Here is a 22,373-nt window from a genome sequence, read left to right as displayed (position 1 = left end):
ACAGATCATGCCACTGCACTCCAGCCTGGGCGACACAGTGAGACCCCGTCTCAAAAAAAGAAAAAAAAAATCTCCAACAGTCATCTCATTTTGCAGATGGGTAATTTGAAGCCCAGAGAGAAAAAGGACTTCCCCAGGGTCACACAGCAATTCTACGGCTGATCTGAGACGGGAATTCTCACTATTCAAAGTTCAGTGATTTTCTGGCATAACAGACCAAAGAGTAGTCTCATCTTTGAACAAACAGCAAATAGATGGTTAACTCTAGTAATATCACAGGTGTGTAGCCTAACTTTTAAGGTAAGTCATCCACGTGTACACTCATCTCTATGGCCACAGAAACTAGCAAGAGCCTGTGCCCAAAACTTACCCAAATTTTTATGGCTTCTAATTTCTAGCTCTTCTTCCTTTCAGACCATGGCCAGACTATCACAAGACATATGTATCAATTCCCCTTTGACTTCCAAGCTGATACTATCAAAGAGAAGCCAGAAACAACCAAAAGATATATGTTGTCAGAGAACTTGGTGTGCCCATAAGATTTATAAAAGCAGCAGGTAAATCATGTTAGATAGTGAGTATTCTTTGAAGCCATGTCAGATCAGAAATCATGACTCTCATCCAATAAAATTGTGGAAAACAGGACCATTCTAGAATATCTAAGGTTCTGTGTGGGATACAGTAATAACAGGAAATAAAAGAGGAAGTGCAGGTTAAGTCTACCATTCAGGATTCTAACTCGCCATGTCATATTCCTGGTAGCTCAGAAAGATGTTTCTATAAAAAACAAAACAAAACAAAACCAATAAAGGCCAGGCAAGGTGGCTCATGCCTGTAACCCCAACACTTTGGGAGGTCAAGGTGGGAGGATGGCTTGAAGCCAAGAGTTTGAGACCAGCCTGGGCAACAAAGTGAGAACCCATCTCTACAAAAAATTAAAAAATAACAAAATTAGCAGGGTGTTTTGGTGCATGCCTACGGTCCCAGCTACTCAGGAGGCTGAGGCAGGAGGATCCCTTGAGCCCAGGAGTTGGGGACTGCAGTGAGCAATGATCATGCCACTACACTTCAGTTTGGGTGACAGAGTGAGATCTCGCCACTACACTTCAGCTCAGGCGACAGTGTGAGACCTCGTCCCTAAAAAAAAATTTTCTAAACAACAAACATAAAATCTGGAATCAAAATAGTAAATCAAACATAAAATCTAGAATCAAAATCTGCTCTGACTGGTGCCATGTGGTTCCTTATCTTTTACTTAATTAGACCTATGGTCTGATCCCAAATAGTGACCTTAGGCAAAATGTCTAAATACAAAAGCTTTCTTCCTTTACTTTACAATAAGAATAACAATCCAAGGCCAAGGCAGGTGGATCACTTGAGGTCAGGAGTTCGAGACCAGCCTGGTCAACATGGCAAAACCCCATCTCTGCTAAAAATACAAAAATTAGCCAGGCATGGTGGCACGTGCTGGTAATCCCAGCTACTTGGGAGGCTGAGGCAGGAGAATCACTTGAACCCAGGAGGCAGAGGTTGCAGTGAGCCAGGATCACATCACTGTACTCCAGCCTGGGGTACAGAGTGAGACTCCATCTCAAAAAAAAAAAAAAAGAATAACAATCCAAATAATAAACATAATCATTACTTACTGATCACCACATATATGCCAGACAATATATGCCAGACAATATGTTACATACATCATAGTCCATTTTGTTGCTTTTTTTTTTTTTTTTGAGACAGAGTCTTGCTCTGTTGCCCAGGCTGGAGTGCAGTGGCGCGATCTCAGCTCACTGCAAGCTCCGCCTCCCAGGTTCATGTCATTCTCCTGCCTCAGCCTCCCGAGTAGCTGGGACTACAGGTGCCCACCACCATGCCCAGCTAATTTTTTTGTATTTTTGGTAGAGACGAGGTTTCACCGTGTTAGTCAGGATGGTCTTGATCTCCTGACCTCGTGATCCCCCTGCCTCGGCCTCCCAAAGTGCTGGGATTACAGGCATGCGCCACCGCACCCGGCCTTTTCTGTTGCTTTTAACAGAACACTTGAAACTGGGTACGCTATGTTGCTGGGGCTGGTCTGAAACTTCTGGGCTCCCAAAGTGATGGGATTACAGGCATGAGCCATCATGCCTGGTCTCACCACGTTGCCCAGGCTGGTCTCAAACTCCTGGGCTCAAGTGATCTGCCTGTCTTTGACTCTTATGGTGCTAGGATTACAGGTGTGAGCCATTGCACCTGGCCTCAGCCTCTTTTAATAAAGCCACTAGTCCTGTGATAATCCATTAATCCATTAACTCCTTAAACCATCAATTCATGAATGAATTAATACACTCATGAGGGGAGAGTCGTCATGATCCAATCACCTCTTAAAAGCCCCACCTCTCAATACTGAATTCAGACCATGTTCGAATACAAACATTCAGACTGCCATGTTACCTTATTCGCATTTTTCACTTAATCCCCATCTCAAACACGTGAAATGTAGGCATTATTATTTCCAACAAGAATCAGAGAGATGGCCAGGTACAGTGGCTCACGCCTGTAATCCCAATACTTTGGGAGGCTGAGGCAGAGGATTGCTTGAAGCCAGCCAGCAGGTCAAGACCAACCTGGGCAGCAAAGTGAGACCCCATCTCTACAGAAAATAAAAAACTTAGTTGGACATGGTAACACATGCCTACAGTCCCAGCTACTCAGGAGGCTGAGACTACAGTGTAGCCACCGCCCCATCCACAGATTGCTCTTTGAGGTTACTGTGAGCTTTGCTCATGCCACCGCACTCCAACCTGGGAAACAGAGTGAGACCGCATCTTTAAAAAAAAAATTTTTTTAAAGAATTAGAGAGATGAAGTAATTTGCCCATGTTTGTTAACAAGTGATAGGACCAATATTTGAATTTGTGTGAATTCTTCTTTAACTTTTAACATTTTTATTTTGGAGATGGGTCTCACTATGTCACCTAGCCTGGAGTACAGTTGTTACCAGAAAGGGATCCCGATCCAGATCCCAAGAGAAGGGTCTTGGATCTCTTCCAAGAAAGAATTTGGGGAGAGTCCAGAACGTAAAATGAAAGCAAGTTTATTAAGAAAGTAAAGGAATAAAAGAATGGCTACTCCATAGGCAGAGCAGCAGCATGGGCTGCTCAGCTGCTTATACTTATTGTTACTTCTTGATGATATGCTAAACAAGGGGTGGATTATTCTTGAGTTTTCCAGGAAATGGGTGGAAAATTCCCAGAACTGAGGGTTCCTCCCCTTTTTAGACCACGTAGGGTAACTTCCTGATTTTGCCATGGCTTTCGTAAACTGTCATGGTGCTGGCGGGAGTGTCTTTTAGCATGCTAATGCATTATAATCAGCATATAATGAGCAGTGAGGACGACCAGAGGTTCCTTTCATTGCTATCTTGATTTTGGTGGGATTTGGCCAGCTTCTTTACCGCATGCTGTTTTATCAGCAAGGTCTTTGTGACCTGTATCTTGTGCCAGCCTCCTATCGCATCCTGCAACTAAGAATGCCTTAAACTCCTGGGAATGCAGCCCAGTAGATCTCCACCTTATTTCATCCAATCCCTATTCAAGATGGAGTCGCTCTGGTAAATGCCTCTGACACAGTTGCTAGTCACAAACTCTATCACATACAGCCTCAAATTCCTGGGCCTCCCACCTTAGTCTCCCAAATAGCTGGGACTGCAGACACACACCACTGCGCCCACCAAGTTTTTTTAGTTTTTAATAATTGTATTTCAAAAAGTAGTTGGGAGGATTAAATTTAAATTTTAAAAGTAAGCCACTTTGCAAAGTGTCAGCCCTTAGTATGTACTCAATAAATGGTAGTTTGTGTCCTCTCCTGTCCTTCTTCACATCCCTTGGCTTATCATCTGCAAGAAGGGCCAGTAAGGCTCTTTGGCAAGCGGGCTTCTTTGACTGGAATGTCCAATCCTCTACTGCCAACCCTCTATCCATCTATTGTAAAAACTACAGAATTCCTGGCCATCTAACTGGGCAACAAAAGTGAAGGCCAAGAGAAGATACCCAATGCCATCTTCTCCCATTCCAGCTGGAGGACTAAGACTCTAGGAGGTAAGGGGAAAGGGTGTCCTGGCTTTACTGTGAGAACTGGAGCATCTAAATTTTCTTCTCTGGGAGTCAGTTTTCCCTTTAGAAGGAGAGAGCTGGGCTGGAGGGCCCCAGGGGAATATGGATCGGTGGCAAAAAGAATGCTCAGCAAGTAATTTAACTCCTCAGACCGTGCCCCATCTTCAAAATGAGTGACAATAAAATGAATAATTGCACGTGGTCCACAAGGCCCCTGAATTGAAGTAAATCACACAAAGTGCTTAGCAGAGTCCCATGAACATAAAGCGTTCAATAGATGTTACCTCTATTCCTGCTATTGTCATCATTCCGACCCTAACATTCAAGGTGTCTCTATTAAGCAAAAGGATTCCTTTGTGAATGACTTTAATCCGCCAATGTACTGAAGGGTCTATCTAAAGCACAGCTCTAGAGCCCTGATTCTAGCGCTTTCCATGGCCTGACGACCAGCTTTCCTGTCTCAAGGGGAAATCTGAGAAGGGTCGAACAGCCATGACAGTCCCCTGGAAGAGTTCATTCCCCCTTCTCTCCGAGAGCTGCGGAGGTCTAAGCCCGACTTCCCCAGCACGCCCATCTCAGTCACCATTGGTCGCCTCCTCGCTGGCGTGACTAAGACCCGGCCCTCTTCTCGCTGGGACCACTCTGAGGCGATCTGCGGAAGCTGAGGGGCCTCGGAGGAGGGGCCGCGATGCATCCCGGGCTTTGTAGTCCACCTGCACAACTACAGCCAGAGAGCGGGGCCTCACGACCCGGAGAACTACAATCCCCAGCAGCCGGGCGGAAGCGGAGCGAGGGGGGCTCGCGTCACGTGGGCGTTCGGCCTGGGCGGGCTATTTCTCAGTGCGGCGGCGGCGGCGGTGGCGGCGGCTCCCGGCACCGGGGCCTTTTGTTCGGAGCGGCTGCGGGGGGGCCCCGGAGCGGCGAGGCCGGCGGCCTTCCCCAGCTTGCTCGGTCCCGGCCGCCCCTCGCGGGGGTGGGGGGCCGCCCCCTGGGCCGGGCATCTCCTCAGGCGCCGCCGCCCCGCCCTAGTCCGGCCCCGCCCGGCCTGAGGGGAGGAACCGGCCGGGCCTCGCCGCGCGGCCCAGCCACCGCCGGAGTCGCCGCCTCTGCTCTCAGGGCTCCGGATCCGAGGCCGTCCCTCGCCCCTCGGGCCGACGCCATGAAGATCAAAGATGCCAAGAAACCCTGTAAGATGGGGGCTGGGGCCCGCCAGGTTGGGAGGGCACCCTAGGGCCCCGTCTGAAAGCCCCTTGGCTGGGCGGTGTGCTTCCAAGCTCGTCGCTCCTCGCCGGCGCCTAGTCCGGTATGGGGGCGGAGGGACTATTTCAGCCACGAGTTCGAGGCTTCCGTCCTCCCCATCCCCCTATTCATGCAGGGTGAATGCCTGCCGCCCCCTAGCCTTTCCTCCCACTTTCTCTTCGAGATCTGGGAGGTGCCAGAGGGAATTTCTGATTCTGATTTTTGACAAACTAGACTAGTCTCCTCTCCCAGCTCCCCCTGAATTCAGGTTGAAAAGAGACGGTCGCGGCTGTCAGGTTGCGCTGGCGGCTTTTAGCACCTGTTTTTAGGGATTTCCGGGCTTCCTGCTTGTGTCCTTGAAATGCCGGTGGGTTCCTGGGAGTTGTCACTGTTGTTACAGTTGGAGCTTTCAAACGTACGTGCATGCAGTCTGCCAGTGTGTAATTGCTTTGGTTTGTTTTTGTTTAGAATATCAACTAGTTCATGTTTGTTTTAGAAAACGCAGATAAACAAGAAAGATAAAGTCACCCGTATTCCCCGCACCCGGAGCGAACCACTATTAATATTATGGTGAAAACCCGTAGAGACTTTTCTATACATGTACTTAAAAAAAATTCTTACTATACTTTTAGAAAGGTCGACTTTCATTTGCTTCCTTTTATGTTCAGTCTTTTAAAAACTTTTTATTCCAGTAATTGACTTATTTAATCACTCAGCCATTGTGATTGTCACTGTTTTTAAGTATAGCCTCCCAGAAGGACTAGGAACGTGGGGATTCATGCTAATCTTAGAGTCGTATCGATACTTTTGCTGTTTTTACAGTGTTTCATGTATCTCTTAACTGTTAAGAAATCCACAACTATAAAACAGGGCGCTGACACCTTCCCTGCCCGCCTATCGGGTTCATGTAAAGCTCACCTGAGAGGCAACAAGCCAAAACCCTGTGAAAACTACAAATTGCTATTTAACTGTAAAGTAATTTGGTCTTAACTTTACAGGTAAGGAAATTGAACTTAGCCCCAGAGTAACTTTTCCAAGCATATACCAACCATGTGCTATCAGGTTCATAACTCTAAGTGGACTGACTCATAATGCAGTGCACCCATAGAACATTGTCTAAGTACTTTATCTGGTAGTTTCATCTGTTAATTAAAATTTTTAAAAAATTATTTATGATAACTGAATAGATCCTGTCATAGTTGTTCAAGAAGTCTATAAAATAGTGATGTGAAGGCTTAAATGAAAAGTAATATAGAGAGACTTTACATTTGCTGAATTAAACTAATGCATCTTGAACAGGTGCAGTAACTAGAACGCTTGGACATTTTCCCTCACGCATACGTTTTCTCTGCTTCTCTTAGAATCTCCATTTGGTGAACAGTGTATGACCAACTCAAATTCTGATTCTTGTGGTGGTGATTATTTTCTTTTGTCATGATAGTGATTTGATTACTTAGATTTGAACAAACTGATAATCAGGTATGAGTACTACCTCCTTTAAAGGTTTTAGGAAAAATTATGAAGATTATTATGAGAAGTTTATAAAATAGGGCCAGGCACGGTGGGTCACACCTGAAATCCCAGCACTTTGAGAGGCCGAGGCGGGAGAATCGCTGGAGGCCAGGAGTTCGAGACCAACCTAGGCACTATAGTGAGACCTCATCTCTACAAATAAATAAATAAAAAGATTAGCCTGGCATGGTGGCACACGCTTGTAGTCCCAGCTAAAGTCTTAAAAATACACATTAGGTTGAGAAATTAGAGAATACCCCCCGTTTTTCCCCAAATAAGTTGATTATTACAACATTGTGGTACGTTGTGAGACCATTATTAATCTTAAAATTGAATCATGCTGAAAATCTGGCCAGTTACTATGATGTAGAAGCCTAACATTTTTATATGTAAAAGGTAACTTTACTGTCTGTTGTTTGTAGTAAAAGTAAGGAACATGACGTTTTGTGTGTGGGAAAGAAGGTATTTCAACCACGAACTGTCCCGGATAATAAAAAATAACGCTGGACACGGTGGCTTACGCCTGTACTCCCAGCACTTTGGGAGGCTGAGTTGGGCGGATCACGAGGTCAGGAGTTCGAGACCAGCCTGACCAACATGGTGAAACCCCATCTCTACTAAAAATAGAAAAATTAGCCGGGCATGGTGGCACCCGCCTGTAGTCCCAGCTGTTCGGGAGGCTTGAGGCAGGAGAATTGCTGGAACCCAGGAGGCGGAGGTTGCAGTGAGCCGAGATCACGCCACTGCACTCCAGCCTGGGCAACAGAGCGAGACTCCGTCTCAAAAAATAATAATATTAATATTATTTTAACTTTAAATCACTCAGGTTAACAAAAGATATATTTGTTTTGTTTTTGAATACCTGTATGGGTTTTTTTTTTTTTGGCATAACATTTATTGATCACATAGTATGTGTATGGCATTTTCTATGTGCATTGCATCATTTAACTGCATACTAGAAGAAGCTGTATATTATATTGGCTAAACAAGTGACCTTGGCTTCACATGTGTTCTTACATTATTTACCTAAGTGTTAGAAAATATTTCTTCTAAATATATTACCAATATCTTAACAGGTTATAAACCCGAATGCATATATTAACCAGAAAATTTAAAAAGGAATTAGTTTCATCCTCTAAATTGTGTAACTGGAAGATTAGCATTTGAAATTATGTGTTAATTCAACGCCAGGGGAAGGAAGGAGAAAGTCAATCCTGTGTTACTCTTCCCTGCCTGCCATGATTTCTTAGGGTACAGATTTTTAAGATTGTGTTTGGGTTACCTGTATAGCATGTAACTGGATTAACAAGGTGATAGTAAAAGGTGATACATGTATTTTAAGTGTGGTGTGATGTAGGTTTTGAGTTTGTGCTTTATTAACTCAAGTAGTAAGGTACTTGAAATTTTTAAGACCAGAGAAAATGGTATAGCATGTATTTGTAGTTTGTGTCTGTGTAATTTGATTGGCCTGTTGTAAACTCAGTTGTAATGTAAGAGTCATCACTCCCAGTAGATAGTTGGGGTAGTAGTTTCTAATATAGCTCCCCTTAGAAATAACTAATTTACTAAAGAAAAAACCACTTACCTGAAGCTGTCCTAAGGAATCAGTACTGAAGGTGTGAAGATGATTGTTTTCTTAGTCTATTTCAGAACAAAAACCATTTTTGTTTGGACTGATTATTGAGAATAGTGAAATGTCTTATCCAGGATGTTGAAGCGTTATCTAGAATATACCAGCGTACATGCTCACTTTATAATTTTGTTCTTTTAAAATACCCTATGTTTCGAGCATTTTTCATGTTGGTTTCCCTTTATGCCTAAAGAACAATTAAGTACTGATTTAGTTTAGTATCTCCCCCCTCCCCTATTTCTTTTTTTTTTTTTTCTTTTGAGACGCAATCTCACTCTGTCACCCAGGCTGGAGTGCAGTGGCACGATCTCAGCTCACTGCAACCTTGGCATGCCAGGCTCAAGCAGTCCTCCCCCATCAGCCTCCCCAGTAGCTAGAACTACAGGTGCTTGCCACCATGCCCAGCTTTTTTTTGTGTGTTTTTGGCAGAGATGGGGTTTTGCCATGTTGCCCTTGCCAGGCTGGTCTTGAACTCCTGAGCTCAAGTGACCCTCCCGCTGGGATTACAGGCATGAGCCACGTTCCTGGCCGGGATCCCTTTAGTCTGAAATCTGCATGGTACCAGTAGCAATTAAATAGTTATTTTAGTGTTGTTCTCTGCTTCCTTCGCAAACACTTAGTAGGATACCAAGTTTATCACACCTTGTTAGAAATTAACAGTCTGCTCTTGTGGCTAGATAGCTTCTGCTGTTTAGTATTTTAAAAGGTGATTGGACAAGAAGATTTCTCCTTTTGCATATATAATGTGTCTGGTAAGACATAGCACTTCATCCTTGTAGTAGTTTGAGATATTTTTGCTACATATGGGGAACTAACGTCAACTCTCATAAGACCACTTGAGACATAGAATAAGAGCTGTTATTTTATTAAAGGCATAATGAACAGGTTATGAGAGATTCTAATAATTCTCACAGTCTGGGACTGTATATTGACCATCATCAAAGTGCTTATATTTGTGTAATGTGTGTTTTGTTTTGCTTTTTAAATGTGTATTTTGGTTCTTTTTTTTTCACCTTAGCAAGGAATGTTTTATTCTGGGAAAAAAAAAATGTTTAGGTTATATGCCGTTAAGTAGGCTGCTTATGCACTGGTGACCTACTTTTCAAGGGTCCCTTGGCTAGAAGCAACAGAGCTATAAATATGTAGATACGTGCTTGATTTCCTAGGAAACTGATATTTTTCTCTTTTTTTTTTGAGATGGAGTCTCGCTTTTGTCGCCCAGGCTGGAGTGCAGTGGTGTGATCTCAGCTCACTGCAACCTCTGCCTCCTGGGTTCAAGCGATTCTCCTGCCTCAGCCTCCCAAGTAGCTGAGATTACAGGCACATGCCACCAAGCCTGGCTAATTTTTGTATTTTTAGTAGAGACTTGGTTTCACCATGTTGGCCAGGCTGGTCTCGAACTCCCGACCTCAGGTGATCCACCCACCTCGGCCTCCCACAGTGCTAGGATTACAGATGTGAGCTACCACGCCCGGCCAGGAAACTGGTGTTTTTCTTACCTCATGGAACTATTAGGTGGACCTGTGGTTGTACTTAATATCTGTATATTTATTCATATTTTCATTGCAAATAAATAAAGTTTGAGCTTCAGGCCCTCCCCTTATTTTGGTGACATATATCAATCATAAGTATTTTGTAGATAATACTGGAAAATATATGTTGGTAATTAGACCACTTACTAAATGATAGGAGTGTATCATAATTGAGAATTTATGTCTCTTCTGTTTGTGCTGCCTTCTTTGTGCCTTTTTTTTTTCTTTTTTTTGGCTTGCTGAGGTTCTGCATCTCGTGCTTTTTAATAGTGATTATTTTTCTGGCATAAAGAAATTAATTTCTGAAGTCTATTGAATTGAAAGGATTTCAGTGTAAAAGGTGGCCATTACCAGCCACCAACTTTTCTTTTTTCTTAATTGAAGTTATAGCAGGGCTGAGTTTTCTCTTTCAGTCCCTGCTTTGTTGATTTTAAGGAGAAAATTGTCATAACTGATATATGCTAGAAATAATAGAAGGAGCCTGCAGTTTTCTGGTTTGCATATTATGGTTCCTATGAAGTCATCATCTGCAGGATAGCTTCTCTAGTTTACCTTTCTTTAAAAACAGCACTCAAGGAACGAACACATTTCTAGTAGACTAGATTTGGACCTTGTGTCTTCCATTTAGTTTCTCAATTCATCCAAAACCGTATCCAGGCCATCACCAATCATTCTGTAGGACAAATGCTCCTTCTAACAACCCCACAATATCACCCTTTACCACAAAATCTTTCTTCAGTTGAATCTCTCCCACACTACGTTCCCACGCCACCCCTAATCCCGCTCGAAGCAGCCCTGAGAAACACCGCCCATTATCTCTCCATACCACCCCCAAAGTTTTTTGCTGCTCTAACACTTCACCACTATTTTGTTTTGATTTTCTTATTAATATAAGAAGATAGGAATGTCATGCCTCTGAGCCCAAGCTAAGCCATCATATCCCCTGTGACCTGCACATATACATCCAGATGGCCTGAAGCAACTGAAGATTCTCAAAAGAAGTGAAAATAGCCTTAACTGATGACATACCACCATTGTGATTTGTTTCTGCCCCACCCTAACTGATCAATGTAGTTTGTAATCTCCCCCACCCTTAAGAAGGTTCTTTGTAATTCTCCCTACCCTTAAGAAGCTTCTTTGTAATTCTCCCCACCCTTGAGAAGGTTCTTTGTAATTCTCCCCACCCTTGAGAATGTACTTTGTGAGATCCACCCCCTGCCCACAAAACATTGCTCCTAACTCCACTGCCTATCCCAGAACCTATAACTAATGATAATCCCACCACCCTTTGCTGTCTTTTCGGACTCAGCCCGCCTGCACCCAGGTGAAATAAACAGCCTTGTTACACACACACACACACACACACACACACACACACACACACACACACACACACACACACACACGGTTAGGAGATCAAAACCATCCTAGTCAACATGGTGAAACCCCTTCTCTACTAAAAATAAAAAAATTAGTTGGTCGTGGCAGTGCACACCTGTAGTCCCAGCTACTTGGGAGGCTGAGGCAGGAGAATTGCATGAATCCAGGAGGTGGAGGCTACAGTTAGCAGAGATCATGCCACTGCACTCCAGTCTGGGCGACAGAGCAAGACTCCATCTCAAAAAAAAAAAGATGGCCTATGTTGCTAGGCACTCGACAAAACTGAGAAAATTTAGTCACTTTCTTCTGCTTATGTTGCTTAGTTATTTATACCTGTTTATAGGTGACATGATGAAAGTATTGCGTTTGAGCTCTAAGCTGCCCCTGGCTTCCCAAATTATGTTCTAATATCATTTTACTTTTTTAAAAAACTTTTTTTCCTACACTGGAAGTACCTTTCCAGAATACAGAATAGTGTTTCTTAAGATTATCTGTAATGTAGCTCCAGGTCTGTAATTTGAGTTTCAAATATAAAGACAAACGAGCTGTTTCTCCAAAAGAAGATAATGAGGATTACTCCTTCCTCATATTCAAAATTATATACTAATTTTAGTAAATGTGTAAATTATAAAATGGAGAAATGTATAGACTTCTTTCTCATTGAATTATATGTTCCTGGTTTTGTAATGGCACACACACATCAAGTAAAATGAGTAAGAAAGTAGAATTTTAGAAATAATTTTTATTGACAACTTTTACATAAAAACTGTTAAATATATTTTGTTGCCAGACATTTTAATCCATGTATCTTGAGTATTAAACTCTTTTTGAGTCTCTGTCATAATAGTTAAGATCCCAGAGAACAGAAATATGTATTTTTAGGATGGAATCTTGGCACTGTCACTTAACAGTTTGACCTCAGGCAAGTTTGTAATTGCTTTGCCTCCTTGTCTAAGTGGTACACCTAATAGAGCAATCTTATAGTGGGGGTACTGAGGATTAAATGAGCCTGTATCTGACAGGTAGTGAGCACTCAGTAAATGTTAGCTGTAATTCTGTGGAGAACTGAATCAGTTGTGCTTTAAACTAATTCTAAAAATTTGAATTTTGTAATTCGTAATATTATAATACTGACTTCCTTGGGAACAATTGGAAAATACTCCTTTGTGTCAGTATAAGGATTGTGGCCAATAAATATAAGGAAATCACGTTGTAAAACTGAATTTCATAACCTGAAGGAATCAGGTGACCAAAGCCAGTTATTTTCAAATGCCGTTTAGATCTGACTATAGTATAATCTTCCGAATATATACAGTATATAATTTTTAATAGCATCCCATATCTCACTCTTAAAGATTATTGTCCAGTGCCTCTGAGGTAAGAGGTCAGGAATCTGTTTTTAAATGATACGGTTTTTGTAAATGGTCTATACCATTTTTTTCAAGAGGGTGTTACTTAAGATGGCCTCTATTGCTGGCCTTACTTTACAGGCACATCTTAAGCAGCTCATTTATATCATCCTGTACACTGCCAAAGTAGAAAGTTTGTTTGCTTTCTAATATGAAGGTAGACTGTGCCACTCTCTTACTTAGAACGTCAGTAGTGTTCCCATTGTCTAAGAAGTTCAAGTCTAAGCTCTTTAGCTAAGTGTACAAGGTCCTCTATCTATTTCCTCAGACTTCCCCCTTTTTCTAGTTCCTTAACCGTATTGACGTATGCCTCTTTGCCTTTGGATGGGGTTTTTTGTTGTTTTAGTATTTTCTACGGTCAAACACAAGCATAGGGTTTATCATTCCTTCTATTAATCTATACTTGTATAAAATTTTATTTTGTATATCTTGTTCTTAATGTGTTTTATGTATATTCCCCTGCTACATTGAGCACTCCTTCAGGGCAGGTATTTTATCTTATTCATATGCATTCCTATTTCCTGGTGTAGAGGAAATAATGATTTTTTTTTTTTTTTTGAGACGGAGTCTCTGTCGCCCAGGCTGGAGTGCAGTGGCGCAATCTCTGCTCACTGCAAGCTCCGCCTCCCGGGTTCACGCCATTCTCCTGCCTCAGCCTCCAGAGTAGCTGGGACTACAGGCGCCCACCACCACGACCGACTAAATTTTTTGTATTTTTTTTAGTAGAGACGGGGTTTCACTGTGTTAGCCAGGACGGTCTCGATCTCCTGACCTCGTGATCTGCCGGTCTCGGCCTCCCAAAGTGCTGGGATTACAGGTGTGAGCCACCGCGCCTGGCCTGGAGATAATGATTATTTACTGAAGGGAATTGCTTTTTGGGTTTGTTTTTTATGACAGGATCTCACTCTGTTAAACTAATCTGCAGTGTAGTAGTGGTGCAAACATGGCTCACCACAGCCCCAGCCTCCTGGACTCAAGTGATCCTCCTGCCTCAGCCTCCTGTAACTGGGACTACAGGTGCATGCTGCCACACCCAGCTAATTTTTAAATTTTTTGCAGAGACAGGATCTTGTTATATTGCCAAGGCTGGTTTCAAACTCCGGTCTTCAAGCAATCCCCCCTACCTCAGCCTCCCAAAGTATTGGGATTTCAGGTGTGAGCACCGTACCCGGCAGGAATTGCTTTTTAAGGAGGTGCTTTTCTCCTGGGTTACTTGAAGTGATTATAGGCCAGTTTTATTGTACTAAAATGTTTATAGAAACAAAGGTTTTCATGCCCTTAGTGATGACCTATTTATTGAAAAAAAAAAATGATCTGAATTTTTTCTCATCCCTGGAGCACATGGTATTTAGTAAATGAAAAGGAGTTGCCTACCAGGCCAGGAATTAAAAGATCCTATGTCAACTCTAAGCACCCTATACATTTTTAGAAAATATATTAATAAAACTTTGAAGGTCCGGGCGTGGTGGCTCACGCCTGCAATCCCAGCACTTTGGGAGGCAGAGGCAGGCAGATCACGAGGTCAGGAGATCGAGACCATCCTGGCTAACATGGTGAAACCCCGTCTCTACTAAAAATACAAAAAAAAAAAAAAATTAGCTGGGCGTGGTGGCGGGCGCCTGTAGTCCCAGCTACTTGGGAGGCTGGAGAATGGTGTGAACCCGGGAGGTGGAGTTTGCAGTCAGCCAAGATCGTGCCACTGCACTCCAGCCTGGGCGACAGAGCGAGACTCCGTCTCAAAAAAAAAAAAAAAAAATTGAAGGGAAAAAGGTAAGTTCCACATGGAACATGTGTCTTACCCAGTACGTATTATTGCCTGAATGCATGATTCAGAGTAAATGAAGTTTGTGGCTAACTAGTTTCTAATTTGTGTTTCTAAAATGGATATATATATATATATTTTTGTTTGTTTGTTTTGTTTTGTTTTGTTTTGTTTTTTTTCCTCCCATAGCTTTCCCATGGTTTGGCATGGACATTGGGGGAACTCTAGTAAAGCTCTCGTACTTTGAACCTATTGATATTACAGCAGAGGAAGAACAAGAAGAAGTTGAGAGTTTAAAAAGTATTCGGAAATATTTGACTTCTAACGTGGCATATGGATCCACTGGCATTCGGGATGTACACCTTGAACTGAAAGATTTAACACTTTTTGGCCGAAGAGGGAACTTGCACTTTATCAGGTTTCCAACCCAGGACCTGCCTACTTTTATCCAAATGGGAAGAGATAAAAACTTTTCAACATTGCAAACGGTGCTATGTGCTACAGGAGGTGGTGCTTACAAGTTTGAAAAAGATTTTCGCACAGTAGGTATCTTTTACTCAAAACTGAAAATTGATACCTGTTTTTAAATATGAGAGTAGGTTTCCATCTAGCATGTTCCTTAATTCTCCCTGCACATGCAGTGGGAAATATGTATCCATGGTTGCCTTTCACTTGGGGCATTTTAAACACGTTTATGAGATGACTAAAAATTGCCCAGATTTGGTCATGTTGTTGCACATAATATTTGGTAAAACTTGTTTAGGGCTGTATTACAAAGCTACAATAAAAAGGGAATTTGAGGACTTTAATGAATTTGGCAGTGTACAAAGCCAGATATAAATGAAGCTTGAATTATTTTCACTATTGTCCTACATTTACATGGTTTTTGGAATATTACTTATTCAAATAATATTAATCTTCCAGGGCCATCTCCTTCCCAAACCCTAAGTTTGGAAACCAATGTCTTTTGGTTAGTATAATGGACACCTGAATGAAAATCTGTTACCCTTTTTTTTCTGTTTTTACACGGTTAATCCTGCCGTGGTCCTGTGTCAAATGGGGTGATTTGAATGGATCTGGCAGGAAAACTATGAGTATTGGTTTGAGTTATGTGCTGTTAGCAGTTTGCCATCTTCTAGTCTTTTCCATTAGAATGAGAGTTCAAAGAGTGGTTTGCCAAGCTTCTAGTCTTTTCTATTAGAATAAAGAATGGCTCTATTTAGGACCACTGAAATTTGTTTTTCTTGAAAATGTAAATGTGAATAATTTCTGAAAATCATAAGAAAATACTGTTAATGGAATATAAAGGCTGACGTGGGAGGATCACTTGAGGCTAGGCGTTTGAGACCAGCCTGGGCAACATAGTGGGACCCCGTCTCTATAAAAAATAAAAAAATTAGCTCAGCATAGTGGCCTGTGCCTGTAGTCCCAGCCACTCAAGAGGCTGATGAAGTGGGAGGATTGCTTGAGCTCTTTAGATTGAGGCTGCAGTGAGCTGTGATTGAGCCATTGCACTCCAGCCTGGGTGACAATGAGACCCTGTCTCAGAAGGAATATAAATAACTTAAATGGCTCATAGAAGGGAGAACCTTATAATTTGAGGTAAAGATCTGTAGTACTGTATGAAAAGAGGTGCCTTGGGAACACAGAGGAGTAACAACAGCTAGAGAGTTGAAGAGGTTCCCAGAGGAAGTGATATCTAAGCTGCAATGTATTATAAAAGATATCTTATTATACACTTTTTACTAACCTGAAATGATGAATTTAATCATTTCAAACTAGTACTCAAACTATAATATAAAGACAGGAGATTAAGGTATCAGTGATTAATCAGAAATTAATCTATCCGTGGGTAGATTAACAAACAGTATGATCATTCCAGAGGACATCATGAAGTAGTTATATGCTTACACCTATGCATAGATTGATCATGAATACCAAAGCTGCACATGCCAAATAGATATGGTATGTTCTATTGGAAAATCAGATACCATAAATGGCATTGCTGTTAGTGACATGACCCTCCAACATGCTAAACAAACACTTGGTAAAATTCCAAACAGTGAGAAGTACAATATTCCCTTGCTTTATATGGTGGTTCAATTCCTAGCAAATTTAGTATATATTTAAAACTACGTGGGTTGGGCACAGTGGCTCACGCCTGTAATCCCAGCACTTTGGGAAGCCAAGGTGGGCAGATCACCTGAGGTTAGGAGCTGGAGACCAGCCTGGCCAATTAGCCAGGCGTGGTGGTGGGCGCCTGTAATCCCACCTACTTGAGAGGCTGAGGCGGAGAATCGCTTGAACCCACGAGGTGGAGGTTGCAGTGAGCCGAGATCATGCCACTGTACTCCAGCCTGAGTGACAGAGCTAGACTCCGTCTCAAAAATGAATGAATGAATGAGTGAGTGAATCCATGGAACGAATACTTTTGTATTTGTATACACAGACAGATAGCTAAAATAACTGTTCTTCTCTAGCCTCAGATAATTATTAAATAATTTTGCTACTGCCACTATAAAGATGACTGGCAGAACATTCAAAGATAATGCATACATGGGATAATTTTTTGGTTTGCAGAAATGTCCCATCCATTAAGGATGTCTGGCATCACAAGTCCCTGCCCACTAAATGTCAGTTTGGTCCTTCCTTCCTCCCCATCATTTAGAAAACTAGCAGTGAGGTGATACCACCCTCACTGAGGACCAGTGGACTAGATGAAATCCCTAAAGAGATTTTGACATGAAACAAAATGAAAATGTGGGGGTCATAGATCATTTTTAATTTTTGTGAAGTAATACAGGAAAATCATATAGTTGAGTCGAGTGTTTTTGAATGTCATCCTTTTTTGTTTTTGTTTGTTTGTTTGTTTTAACAGATTGGAAACCTCCACCTGCACAAACTGGATGAACTTGACTGCCTTGTAAAGGGCTTGCTGTATATAGACTCTGTCAGTTTCAATGGACAAGCCGAGTGCTATTATTTTGCTAATGCCTCAGAACCTGAGCGATGCCAAAAGATGCCTTTTAACCTGGATGATCCCTATCCACTGCTTGTAGTGAACATTGGCTCAGGAGTCAGTATTTTAGCAGTCCATTCCAAAGACAACTATAAACGAGTGACTGGGACAAGGTAGTGACTTTTTTGGTTGTATTGCTGCATTCACATTGTTTTATACACAGAAGTTATGAAATCAGTATAATAACGCCATTTTCGCCATGCACGCCATGTGCATGTATTTGCACAACAGCAAAAAAAAATTTTTTTTTTTTTTTTTTTTTTTAAAGTGAAAGAGGGTGCCATGTTGCCCAGGCTGGTCTTGAACTTGTGAGCTCAAGCAATCTGCCTGTCTCGGCCTCCCAAAGTGCTGGGATTACAGGCATTCGCCAGCCAACAGATAATGTATTTTTATAAGATGTGTATGTCAAGACTCAAACTGAAATTATTAAATGTTTATTAGTCAGCGTCAGTTGGGATCAAAATTTCCATAATGGTAAAGTGAATTTTTATCTAGAATGAGTCTAGTAACATTTTTTCTAGAATTTAACTGGAGCATTTACTTGGAAGCAACAGTGTTCTATTTATTTTAAAACTTTATTATGTTTATATTTTGTTCTTTTTTCCAAAGCATTTTTCTTCTTTACCTATTTTTTGACTTTTTAATAGATATTAATATATGTAAACCTCTAGCTTGCCATGTGCTGAATAGATTACCATTTAAACTGCAGTATTGGGGAACATTGTAATTTATTCTTATAGGATGAATTAATGTGATTTCTTTTTGTGATAACATTAATGTTCCCAAGTAGCCCACATACTTTTCTGTAATACCTGAAATACGAATGAGAAATAAGATTTAAAACTCATGATTCTTCTATGTATTTTATCAACTTTTACAGAGAGGTGAAGATTCCAGTTTAAGGAAGAAAGATTTTCAAATACTTTAGATTAATTTGTGAAAAAAACTCATTTTAATTTTAAAGTAGTAATTCTGTTTAAATTATACTTAAATTTAATTAGTACTTTATTTTTATGGTGGTTAAAAGTTCACCTCTGTTGTAATTCTCTATGCCAAAGAATTATACACTACTATTACCTTCTTCGGTTAACTCTAAAAGAAGTTCAGTCTGTTAACTAAATCCAACAGTGTTTCAGGGGTAGAACTTGCTAGAAATTTAGATGAGACTAGGAAGCAAAGGTTTAGAGTTTAGGAATTAGATATGATTTCATTCTGTGAGCATATCCAGAAGAATAATAGAAGCAAATAAATTTCTGTAATTGACATGTTGGCCAGCTGGACATAAATTTACTCATTGTATTTATATGTAGGTCATGTGAAATGTTAATGTATCACATTGAATTGATTTCACCCATGTCAGGCCAAGTAAAGAAGCTTTTCCCAAAATCATTTCTTGGAAACCATTTAAAATTACAAAGCTGGGCATGGTAGTTCATGCCTGTAATTCTCACACTTTGGGAGGCCAAAGTGGAGGATTGCTTGAGACCAGGAGTTGAAGACCAGCCTGGGAAACATAGTGAGACTCCCCCATCTCTACAAAAATATATACCTATATATTAGTCCAGTGTGGTAGTGTGTATCTGTAGTCTAGCTGCTGTGGAGGCTGGAACAGGAAGATTGCTTGAGCCCAGGAGTTCAAGGATGCAGTAAGCTATGATCATGGTCACTGCACTCCAGCCTGAGGGACAGAGTGAGACCTTGTCTCAAAAGAAAAATTACATATTTTCTCTTTGTAATTAATATGGTACTGATTTTTAACATTTATTCCTTTTTAATGCACACACAACAATTTATTTTTGGTAACTACGGAGTGTAAGGTATTAGGTGAGAACTTTGGGAGATATTTAATAGGTCTTTCCTTTCCTCATGTTTCCACCAAGTGATTTTTTTCTTTGGTTTATTCTTTGATCTAACAAGTTTGGTTTTACTAAACAATTTTTGTTGCCTTCATTATGTTATTTCAGCACTTAGCATTAGTCATAGGTTTTTTTTCTGTGTGTTCATTGAATACATGAACGATCCACCCTTTTACTTTAGAGAAAGAATATAATGTATAAATGCAACTTAGCAAGTTTCTTTATTTTCTTTAGCCTTGGAGGGGGTACCTTTCTGGGTTTATGCAGTTTATTGACTGGCTGTGAAAGTTTCGAAGAGGCTCTTGAAATGGCATCCAAAGGTGATAGCACACAAGCTGACAAGCTGGTCCGTGATATTTATGGAGGAGATTATGAAAGATTTGGTTTGCCAGGTTGGGCTGTAGCATCTAGGTAAGTTTAACATTTGTGTTATTTAAGTTACAGAACTTAAGTAATTCAAGTTGCTTATGTTTTTGGAAAGCAATGTAACAGAAAGTTGTAAGGGTGCTTTCTCTTACCCAGTTTAGGTTCCAAGTTTTGAACATTGATGTCATTTAAAAATTAAGTATCCATTAAGAAGTTTACCCTGAGTGCCCTTATAAGAAACTTTTTTTTTTTTTAATTTTTGAGTGTCCTTCCAGTGTTTCTCTATGCAAATACAAATACGTATTTTTACTTTTCTCCCCATATACAAAAGGTTATCTGCCATTATATGGCATACTATATATACTCTAAAGTATCCGTATAGAAATTTTTACATGTTGTTGACCTTATTTTATACAGGTGTAGGATAAATTCCCAAAAGTTGGATTGCAGATGCATTTTTGAGATATTGTTAATTATGCAAAAGAGCGGTACTGTTTTTCACTCTCACCAGCAGTAAATGAAAGTGCCTGTTTCACCAGTAGAGTGCTAACTTTTGCATTTTTGCTAATCAGATGGAGAAATGGTATCTTTATGTAATTTTAATTTACATTTCTCCTACCAACACTGGGGTTAAGAGCCTTGCATATTTTATTTTCTGTGAGTTATTGTTCATGTTCTACTTTTCTGTTGGATTGTTATACAGTTGAATTTATCAGTCTTTTCTTTTATGGCTTCTGGATATTGATTCATAGTAAGTAAGTCTTCTACATTCCAAATATATAAAGGAATAAACCCTTGTTTTCTTCTGATATGTTAATGGTGGTATTTTTATACTTAAATCTTTGATTTACTTATAGTTTATCTTGGGGTATTTTGTGAGTTACAGATCATGCTTTCATTTTTCAGGTTGTTTTTTTTTTTTCAGAAAGCCCTATATGTCTAATAATCCATCTTTATTTCACTGATTTGAGATGGCTTTTTTTACATATGCTGGCTTTTCATTCTGTTGATGTACCAGCATTATACTTTCGGCTTTATAGAGGCATAAAAACTATGTTTTAATCTCTAGAAGGGCTAGTTTCACCCCTTTGCTTGATTTTCTGTATGAACTTGGCAAGCATTTTCTCTATTACAAAAAGTTTTTTTGGAATCTCAGTAAGTTTACATATTAACTTAGGGACAAATGTTATCTTTATAGTAAGTCTTGCTGTTGAAGAACTCAGCTTGTCTGTTTGTTTAAGGCTACTTTTGTGCCTTTCACACATTTAAAAAGGCCTCTCCAAATATGTCCATACTTGGCTTTTTAAATTGATTCCTAAATATTTTAAATTGACTGTTCTGTTGTTTATCAGTCTTGTCTCCCATTATGCTTCCTAACCATTGTTGCTTGTGCACCCCAAGTTCTTTGTCAGGGAATCCAGTGCCCTTTGATAGTGGACTTTGTCTCTCTTCAATAACATCTCCTGCCTCTCCCTCACATAGACGCTTCACTCTGACCAAACATCTTGTGATTTCATAGATGTTTTCATTTCTCATTTCTGTTTGCCTTTAACCTTTAGTTGCCTCTGCCTAAGATTTTCCTTCTCTTGTTTTCTGGCTTTTTCTGGTCCTTTTGCTCTGAAAAGCCCTGCCTCATACCTTCTTAACTTCTTTCTCCCACCACTGTAATAAAAGATATTTTTTTCTTTGTATTTCCAAGATTAGCCTTTGTTTGGGGTTAGCCTTTGTTTGTTTTTTTCCCTGTTACTGTTAGCGCTTCTGTTGCTGTCTTTTGTATCTAGGCCTGCATTGTCCATTACGGTAGCCTCTAGCCACGTAAGGCACTTGGCATATGAGTGCCACATGTTGAATTGACGATATTTGGATATATTGGCTTAAATGAAATGTGCAATTAAAATTAATTTCACTTGTTTATTTTTACCTTTTTAATGTGGCTAATAGAACATATATGAAATTATATATTACTCGTATTTTATTTCTATTGGACAGTGCTGCACTAGACTAATTCACTGTTTGAGGGACTATCTGTCTCCAGCACAAAGCTTGGTATGTCATAAATGTTTCTTGTGACTGAATGAAAAAGAATTTGAAGTTAAAGCTGAGATACTTTTGGAAACATTTTGTAATTTTGGCTTCGTTAATTTGTTTTGAATCAGGTTTAAATGAAGATATTTTAGTAATCTTTGCTTTCTTATAATAACTAACTATGCCTTTTTTGAGACGTCATTTTAACCTTAATTCTTTGAAAGGTATTACTTTACTCTTGCATAGATTTTTTGTTTGTTTGTTTTGATCTTATCCCTATGTGTTCCTACTTTTTGGTCCTAATTTTTTAAAAATATCCAGGTTGTAGATATGTCTGTTAATACGTAAAATGTTGCTTGTTATCAGCAGATTTGACTTTATTTTTCATTTTTCTGCAGTTTTGGGAATATGATTTATAAGGAGAAGCGAGAATCTGTTAGTAAAGAAGATCTGGCAAGAGCTACTTTAGTTACTATCACCAATAACATTGGTTCTGTGGCACGAATGTGTGCTGTTAATGAGGTAAAAAAAAACAAAAACAAAACATGAA

General features: G+C 40.3%; 1 protein-coding gene across 1 annotated transcript in view; it reads left to right on the top strand.

Moving 5' to 3' along the window:
- The first annotated feature begins 4,923 nt into the window (after positions 1-4,923).
- PANK3 (pantothenate kinase 3) overlaps positions 4,924-22,373 on the top strand; it is a 30,329-nt gene continuing 12,879 nt past the window's right edge. The window contains exons 1-5 of the mRNA XM_054486979.2: positions 4,924-5,280; positions 14,747-15,099; positions 17,436-17,689; positions 19,667-19,843; positions 22,222-22,345. Of these exons, the coding sequence (XP_054342954.1) occupies positions 5,253-5,280; positions 14,747-15,099; positions 17,436-17,689; positions 19,667-19,843; positions 22,222-22,345 (936 nt within the window). The 5' untranslated portion in view covers positions 4,924-5,252. The remainder of the gene's footprint in view (positions 5,281-14,746; positions 15,100-17,435; positions 17,690-19,666; positions 19,844-22,221; positions 22,346-22,373) is intronic.

Source organism: Pongo pygmaeus, chromosome 4 (assembly GCF_028885625.2).
Source record: "Pongo pygmaeus isolate AG05252 chromosome 4, NHGRI_mPonPyg2-v2.0_pri, whole genome shotgun sequence".
NCBI lineage: Eukaryota > Metazoa > Chordata > Mammalia > Primates > Hominidae > Pongo > Pongo pygmaeus.
This window is presented reverse-complemented; position numbering and strand designations above follow the sequence as displayed.